Source organism: Chrysochloris asiatica, unplaced genomic scaffold (assembly GCF_000296735.1).
Source record: "Chrysochloris asiatica unplaced genomic scaffold, ChrAsi1.0 scaffold00009, whole genome shotgun sequence".
Taxonomy (NCBI): domain Eukaryota; kingdom Metazoa; phylum Chordata; class Mammalia; order Afrosoricida; family Chrysochloridae; genus Chrysochloris; species Chrysochloris asiatica.
Genome location: NW_006408527.1, coordinates 10,306,489 through 10,315,666, shown reverse-complemented (window position 1 = coordinate 10,315,666; position 9,178 = coordinate 10,306,489). Strand labels below are relative to the sequence as shown.

At 40.5% G+C, this 9,178-nt stretch overlaps 1 protein-coding gene across 1 annotated transcript in view; it reads left to right on the top strand.

Moving 5' to 3' along the window:
• Positions 1-4,689, top strand: part of DIEXF (digestive organ expansion factor homolog (zebrafish)) — a 26,888-nt gene extending 22,199 nt beyond the window's left edge. The window contains exon 12 of the mRNA XM_006834041.1: positions 4,127-4,689. Coding sequence (XP_006834104.1) covers positions 4,127-4,370 — 244 coding nt within the window. The 3' untranslated portion in view covers positions 4,371-4,689. The remainder of the gene's footprint in view (positions 1-4,126) is intronic.
• Positions 4,690-9,178: the final 4,489 nt, after the last annotated feature.

The window sequence follows — 9,178 nt, the reverse complement described above, 5'->3', positions numbered from 1 at the left end:
TACCAAAAGAAAAGAATGTCCACACCTTAATCTCCGTGGTTCTGCCAGGCATCTGTGGCTGCTCCAATCCTTCCCCTGCTTGGTCTCACCCAAGATGGCAGCTCCTGGAGCAGCTGAGCGTCCTGGACTAGAAAGCAATGGATTTCTTGCTTCTGTCACTAATTCCCCCAGCAGTAAGCCTTCCAGCCTTCTAAATATTCCTTTATATGTGGTTCAGAGTTCTGGGTTCATCCCCTGAGGCTGCTTGGTCGGGTGTTCTGTGTTGTTGCTGACGAAGCTCCTTAACTACACTTTCACCCGATCTGTCATCTTATTTGTTCTCTTTTATAAGGGTTTTTGAAGAACAGAAGTATGTATAAGAGAGGAGGAAAGTAGAAAGAGGGCAGAGGGCATTAACTGGCATTAACTGCCTCATCTGGAGGAACCCTGGACACCTTTTCTGATGCCAGGGAGTTTGTACTCTTCATTGTGGACAAAAAGTGACTGAGTGGGATCTTCTTATTTTTAAACGTTGCAGAAATTGGTGTATTGCTTTTACTGACTAAAATTTTTACACAATTATTATTGCATATTTAGAAAATCTAGGTTAGAAAAAGAAAAGAGTCACCACTGCCCTGGTATAAATGCTTACTCTGGAGTCTTTCTTTTTAGTTTTCATTTCATGATAAATATGTGCACACATTCACACACACAGGCATTTTTTCTAAAATATCCAAATTTGGATCACACTGTACACATTGAGATAGTTTCCCTTTGTTCTTAAAACATTTTATTTCCTCATTGAAAAATAATTCAAACGTGTTAGTACTTTGGTGTAGATATTTGTACACCACGGATGTGTTTTCAGTTTGATGTGTGTGCTTCTGTCACATCCTTTTCAGCATTTTATTTAGAAAGACTTCACACCAGAAGAAGATTGTGAGACAGCAGTAGTGAGCATCTGTAATCTCCTTCACTTAGAATTCAGCAGTTGTGAGTGGTGCTGCATTTGCTCATACTTGCGTTCTCTTCTCTGTTTTCTTCTCTCTGTCTGTCCTCACATTTTTTTACTTGAAATTTAGTGGCAGACTTCTTGACACTTAACCCTGAAATATTTTTGCATGTACCTCCCAAAACAACATTTTCTATAACCTATCCACAGTATCATTACTATACTACTTGGTACTGCTTCAATAATACCACTGGTATGTGGTTCACAAGGAGGCCTATTGGTACAGCGGTTGACTCTTAACAGAAAGATTGGTGGTTCAAACCCACCCAGCAGTTCTGCGGGTGTTAACACCTGGTGATCAACTCCCAACAAGATGACAGCCTAGGAACCCTATAGGGCAATTCTGCTCTGTCCTATAGTGTGTCACTATGAGTTGGAATTGACTCAACAGCACACAACAGTTTAGGCAGGCCCAGTTTGTTCTGGACTTTGAAGGTGAGACTTTGTGAGAGTTGCTCCTGTTGTCCCTCACTCCTTGGCAGCCAAACTCTGCCTTGTACCTGTTGAGATCTTGGTAGGAAAGCACTTCCTGTCTCTCACCCAGTGATGGCCGATCTCTGCTGATGTCATGTAGAGTTTGAAAAGGTTTATTGCTTCTTGCTCAGGGGCAAAATGTTCTTGTTTTTGACCGGGTGCAAGTCTTATGGCATAGAAGGGGAGAGGTTTGTTGCCCCCCCTTAGGGGTATTGGCTTTTGCTTCTGTTTACTCTGTATCCACCAGCAATTTACCTTTGTCTCGGAACAGAAGGGGTTAGGATGTTTCTGCTCTACTCCCCGTGGTTTCAGGCTCTTGGTTCTTATAAAAGATGGATAAACAGTTTCCTCTGCAGCACCAGCTAGGGCCTCTCTCAGGTTGTTACCTTCCCTCCACGTTCTCCACAGCTCCTGGTGGAGGCCCATGGAAAAGAGCTTGAGTGAATGGGAACTACAGGCTGCCCAGGGCTCACAGGGATTCTCAGCTATCACACAGCTCATACTTGCCCTTTAAGAATTTGTTAAACGTACATGTGTTTCCTTCCTACCCTCATGTGGGAGCTGCCCACTGCCTTCCACACGCTCTAATAAAGGTGAATTCAATTGTGTTTTCTGTCTGTAGAGGAGCTTGCTGCCTTTTGGAATGCAGTCAGCTGTAGGCTAAAGCTGGCTCACATTGGTTCTCACAGTGGGATTGAGTGTCTCTTTCCAACACTGTGCTTAGCAGCACCACATTGTTAACCTGATGTAGGCCGTGGTAGGAGTATTTACACTACAGAAATTAGCAAATGCTTCATATCAGCAGCCCCTCATCCCCACTGCAAACAGGTTCTTAAACATACACCAGCACCTCACTGAGTTCATTCAACTGGCTTGTCTTGTGACTTCAGCTCTCTGAGCTCAAGAAAAAGAATGCTTTTATAGATCATCTGGCTTTTTCTTGTTAACATGGGAATTACCATCTCTTTAATTTTCTACATGGAGTCCTGGTGTGGCACAGCAGTATAATGCACTGGACCGTGAGGTCAGTTTGAACCGTTAGGTCAGCAGTTCACACTCACCAGCCATACCTCAGAAACCCTATACGGAGTCACTGTGGGTCGGAATCAACTTGACAGCACTTAACAATTTTCTATACACCAAGCAGAATTAGATTTTCTAATGAGTTTTTTGGCTTATTGATTTGATGCAGTGAAGTACAACCATTTATTCAAGTGAGTTAGCTACTAGAATTCCTTCTTAGTGTGAAGCGATGTTAAAAGGTGAGTCAAAGGGTGGGTTGTAGTTTATTACAGTTTGGTAGAGGACGGTCTCTGGAGAGATAGGTTAAGCAGTTGGATAAAAATATGAGGAAAGCGTATCCTCTGTGAATAAAATAAAATTCCCAGGGGAGTCTAACATTGGCAGTGTGTGAAAGCCTAACAGAAAATCAGAACAGTGTGGATGTATAAAATCTCGTGTTGTGGAGCCCCAGCCCCAATCATATGGTGAGTCCCTTAGGTCTGTACCCTCTCCCCACTACTGCAACAGGGAAAGGGTGGAAGTGCAGAAACTGTTGAAATGAATTGTTTACCCTTAATGCCTACTGGGTCCTCAGGCAGGATTTTGTAAATGTATGAACTTGAGACATCTGCCATGGAGTTAACCTGTCCACAGAGTGACAAGGAAAGACTAACTGGAATCTGTTTACAGTTTATGCATTATGTTTTATGTACTGGTCTCACCTCCATTACAGAACATTCTGTTTTGCCTAGTTGTAATAAGGATAAGGGACCCCATTGGTGCAGTGGTTAAGCACTTAGCTGCTAATCTAAAAGTTGGCAGTTTGAACCCACCAGACACTCAATGGGAGAAAGATGAGACAGTCTGCTTCTATAAGGCTGATAGCTTTGGAAACCCTGGTGCAGTTCTCTTCTGTCCTGTGGGAGCCCTTTGAGTCAGCGATTTGATGGCAATGGATTTGACTGGTTTTATAATAAGGATAATGTTAAACTGTAATTGGCAGCTTCTTAAATTTTCTGTGACAAATTTTTAATCTTAGTCTATTAATTTTCCCATGAGTTGGGCTGCTAACCTCAAGGTCAGCAGTTCAAAACTACCTGCAGTTCTGTGGGAGAAAGATGAGACTTTCTACTCCCATAACAGCCTTGGAAACCCTATACAGGAGTCGGAACCAACTCCACGGCACACAACCACCACCACTCTAACTCAGGCTACCAAGAGTAAGCTCAAGAAATACTAAGTTATCATCTTAAATCACCATGAGCAAAGCAAGTAAGTCAGCACAAAAATCAACCTTCAGTTTAGGTTAGAATGTTGCTGGATGCTGTCTAGTTGATTTTCAACTCATTATGACCCCACATGACACAGTAGTACTGCCCCATAGAGCTTTCCAGGCTGTAATCCATATGGAAGCAAATTGTCAGGTCTTCTGTGGAGCCTCCAGTAGGGTTTGAACCAGCAGCATTTCAGTTAACAGCTGAGTGCCAAACCATTGTGTCACCAGGGCTCCTTTGGCTTAGCTGTTGTTGGTGCTGTCATTTTCTTCTGTTAGCATCAAGCAGCCTGAGTGAGCTCAGCCTCCTTAGAGCTCTTAACTAGCTTTCCCACAAAATCATTTCATAAGTGGACATATTCTCTCCCTCTCTCCCATGCTAACAGGTATACAATAAAAGGCATTCACAACCTGATTTTCTATGAACTGCCAACATATCCCCACTTCTACAGTGAAGTCTGTAACATGCTGAAAGCCACCAACAGAGGAGAGGAGGCCACGTGGACGTGCACTGTTCTCTACTCCAAGTATGATGCCCAGAGGCTAGCTGCCGTGGTTGGTGTGGAGAGGGCGGCTCAGATGTTACAATCCAAGAAGAATGTCCACCTGTTCATTACTGGAGAAAAATGAAGCTGCATTGGACTGGAAGTAGCATTTGGCATGATACATAACAGCTCAATTCTGTGCCATTTGGACTGAATTCTGGTTAGTAATTCAAGAGAGGGATTGGTACAAGAAAAGAACATCAGATAGCATAACATCACTGTTCCTGATACTTCTTTTCAGGTCATGTATTCCTGAAAAGTAAAATGTAAACCAACTTTTAGTAAATCACATCTTGCAAGGTCAGGAAGGGGCTAGAAGAACTCTTAAGAAGTGAACAGAAGAAACTTCTATTTGTGAATTTTTTTTTGTGAGCCATAAAACCTTTTATTATAATTTGACCTCTTTGACACTTTCTTACAATAAGGTGTGTGCTCTTTGCTTGTGGGAACTGGTTATGAGAAATTTGAATGCTGCATGCTGCTAAATATTATCTTAATTTGGACACAGCAGGTGTTACAAAACTCTTTACCCCAACCAAGCTTTTTTTCTTTTAACCTATAATAATTTACTTTATGCAACCTTTAAAAGTGCATTCACTCACTGCTAAATAATAATTATTATAGCACTAGTGCAGTCTTGGTGTGGTGCTGTAGGATGAGCACTGAACTGCAAGATCAGTTTGAACCACAAGTTCGGTGCTTCAAACTCTTCAGTTCTTCCTTGGAAACTCTGTACAGGGTTGCTGTGAGTCGGAACCAACTCAATGTCCCTTAACAGCAATAGCAATATTAATAGTAAATATAATTTAAATTCCCTACTTACAAAATAACAATTTTTACCATAACATTTCAAGAAATAATTTTGTTCAAACTCTTTGTCCAACTCTTTTTTTGAGTCATATAACAGATAAAAAAAAAAGTGAAGAAGAAATTGTTTTAAATGTAGCGCCTTCAAATACGTTTTTATTTTGAAACATTCTCAAACATGGAAAAGTCACATGTCAAAACAAAAAATCTTTCTTCTTCCTGAATCATTTGAAAGTAGACTGCCAACCTGATTAGGCTATCACCCTCAAGTACTTTAGTGTGTGTTCTGTATAAACAAGGGCATTCTTCTATATAACCACAGTACAACCATCACAACAAGGAAATTGCCTTTGATACCTTACTACCGTGTGACCTTTGGACTCCATCCCAGTTCTGCTAAATGGCCCCATATACAGCAGTTCACGTTACATAGTGCTTCAGTTGTCTTGTCTCTCAGTCACTCACCTTTATTGTAGAACTGTACCCCAGGTTTTCATTGGCTTTAATGACCTTTGTAGATTAACAGTCTGTTGTTTTGTAGGATGATGCTTTCTTGTGATTAAGTTCAGGTTGTGCATCTTAGGCCAGGAACATCATAGAAGTGATGCTCTGCCCTTCTCAGTTTGTCCCACCAGGTGGCTCAGGCATTCCCATCGTGCCATAAGTAATGCTGCTTGTGTGGATCACTTGCTTACAGGGTGCTTGCCAGATTTCTTCACTGTCAAGTTACTCTTTTTCCCTTCATTTGTTATTTTATATCAGCCTGGATCCATACTTTTCTTTTTAGTTTAATGGATTAAAACCCATGGTTATTATTTATTCAAATGCTTAAATGGTCTGAAATATGGTCAGTGAGAGCACCTTTGAACTGTGTCATTGTGTTGTGTGTGTGTTGAAATATACATAACAAAATTTAATTTACACTAAGACAACAATTTCTATATGTACAATTTAGTGACAATGATTCAGGTTGTACAACCATTCTTGCTGTCCTTTTCCAAATTATTTCACCGCCATTAACGTAAACAAAGTTCCTTGTGCCCTTTTTATTTTGTACTTTCCATACCCCAGGCTTGATTTCTTTTAGTGAAAAATTACTCTAAAACTCAAGATTTACATGCTAGGTGTGTTCACTACTATTGTGGTCCCAAATCTCAGCCTTCAAAGCTTAGGAATAAGTGCATCTGTGCACAGATATGCACACACATACAAGGGGATTTCAAAAGGTTCATAGAAAAATGGAATGGATGTTGTTAGGTGCCACTTAGTCGGTAGAGACTCATAGCGACACTGTGTACAACAGAACGATACACTGCCCGGTCCTGGGCCAACTCACAATTGTTATTATGCATGACCTCATCGCTGCTGCCACTTTGCCTGTCCATCTCTTTGGCAGTCTTCCTCTTTGTCTCCAACCCTCCACTTTATGAAACATGATACTTTTCTCCATCGACTGGTCCCACTTAATAACATATCTGAAGTAGAAGAGATTAAGTTTGGCCACCCTGGATTCCAAGGAGAACTCTGGCTGTATGTCTTCCAACACAGATATAGTTGTTCTTTTGGAAGGCCATGGTATTTTCAATATTCTCCAACACCATAACTCAAATACATCAATTCTTCTATGCTTCCTTATTCACTGTCCAGCTTTCACATGCATATGAAGTTTTTGAAAATACCATCTATTGGATCAGGCTCACCTTAGTGCTCAAAATGACATCTTTGCACTTCAACACTTTAAAGAGGTCCTGTGCGACAGATTTGCCTAATGCAGTACATCATTTGATTTCTTGACTGCTGCTTCCATGAATATTAATGGTTAATCAAGCAAAATGAAGTCTATAACAACTTCATTGTTTTCTGCAGTTATATGGATGCTGCTTATTGGTCTAGTAGTGAGGATTTTTCTTTTCTTTACATAGAGATGCAACTCATACCAAAGGCTATGGTCTTTGATCTTCATTAATAATTATCTTAAGCCCTCCTTACTTGTAGCAAGCAAGGTTTTATCATCTGCATATCACTGGTTAATGAGACTTCCTCCAATTCTGATGCCATGTGTTCCTCATATAATCCTAGCTCAGATTATTTGCTCAGCATACAGGTTGACTAAGTATGGTGAAAGAATACAATCCTGGTACACACCTTTCCTAATTTTAAACCATTCTGTGTTCCTATGTTCTGTTAAAAAAAACTGCCTCTTGGTCTATGTACAGGTTCCTTATGAGCACAATTAAGTGTTCAGGAATACCATTCTCATAGTTTATCAGGATCCACACATTTGAAAGCCTTTGCATAGTCAGTAAAGCACAGGTAAATATATATTGTATTCTCTGCTTTCAACCAAGATCCATTGGACATCAGCAATGATATCCCTTGTTCCATGTCCTCTTCTGAATCAACTTGAACTTCTGGAAGTTCTCTGTCAGTGTATGCTTGCAGCAGTTTTTGTATTATCTTTAGTAAAATTTTTAGCATGGGATATCATTGGTATTGTCTGATGATTTCCGCATTCTATTGGACCACCTCTCTTTGATATGGGCACAAATATGAATCTCTTCCAGTGAGCTGGCCAGTTAGTTGTCTTCCAAATTTCTTGGTGTAGATGAGTGAGTGCCTCCAGTGCTGCATCAGTTTGTTGAAAGATTTCAATTCGTATTCCATTAATTCCCAGTGCATTGTTCTTTGCCAATGCCTTTAATGCACTTTGGACTTATTCCTTCAATATCATTGGCTCTTAATCATATGCTGCCTTTTGAAATGGTTGAACATAGACCAATTCTTTTTGGTACAGTGGCTCTGTATTCCTTCAATCTTCTTATGATGCCTTCTGCATCATTCAACAATTTGCCCATTGTTGTTAGGTGCCATCAAGTCGATACCGACTCATAGCAACCTTATGCACAGCAGAATGAAATACTGCCCAGTCCTGGGCCATCTTCACAGTGGTTGCCACACTTGAGCCCATTGATGCTGCCATATTGCCAGTCCATCTCGCTGGGGGTCTCCCTCTTTTACTCTGCCTCTCCAGCTTACCAAACATGATATCCTTCTCCAGTGACTGGTCCCTCCTGACAATATGACCAAAGTATGAGTGACAAAGTTTGGTCATCCTGACTTCCCATAGAATCCTTCAATATTGCATGTCGAGGCTTGAACATTTTCTTCAGTTCCCTAATCATGCAAAATGCTAAGCATGTTCTTCCTTTATGGATTGTAACTCCAGGTCCTTTCGTATTTCTTTATAATATTTGACTTTGTCTTCTCAAGGTGACCTTTGAAATTTTCTGTACAGCTCTCATAACATCCTCACTGCTTCCATTTGCTTTTAGCATCTCTATGCTGGAGAGCAAATTTCAGAGTCTCTTCTGACATCCATTTTGGCCTTTACTAATCAGGCTGCGAACCTCAGAGTCAGCAGTTCGAAACTACCAGCTGTTCATGGGAAAAGATGAGGCTTTCTGCTCCCGTAAAGATGTACAGGGTTGCTATGACTCGGGAACGACTCCACGGCACATTACAACAACTTCTTTCTTATCTTCTTAATGACCTTTTGCTTTTTTCTTATATGATGTTCTTGATGTCATCCCACATCTCTTCTTTGGTTGTTAATGTTTAATGCATTGAATCTGTTCTTGAGATAGTCTCTGAATTCAGGTGGGATGTGTTCAAGTTCATATTTAGTCTCTTCTGAACTCTTTTTTTCAGCTTCAGCCTGAACGTGTATATGAACAATTGATGGTCTGTTCCACAGACTGTCCTTGGCCTTGTTTTGGTTGATCATATGGAGCTTTTCTCAGTGGAAAAAGCTCTTTTCACAGATGTAGTCAATTTGATTTCTGTGTGTTCTATCTGGTGAGGTCCATGTGTATAGTTATCTTTTTTGTTTTTAAAAAAGGTATTTGCAATGAAGAAGTCATTGTCTTTCAAAAGTCTATCACGTGATCTCCAGCATCATTTCTATTACCAAGGCCATATTTTCCAACTACTTACTGATGCTTCCTCATTTCCAGCCTTTGCATTCCAGTCCCCAGAAATTATTAATACATCTTGATTGCATGTTTGATCGATTTTAAATTGAAAAAG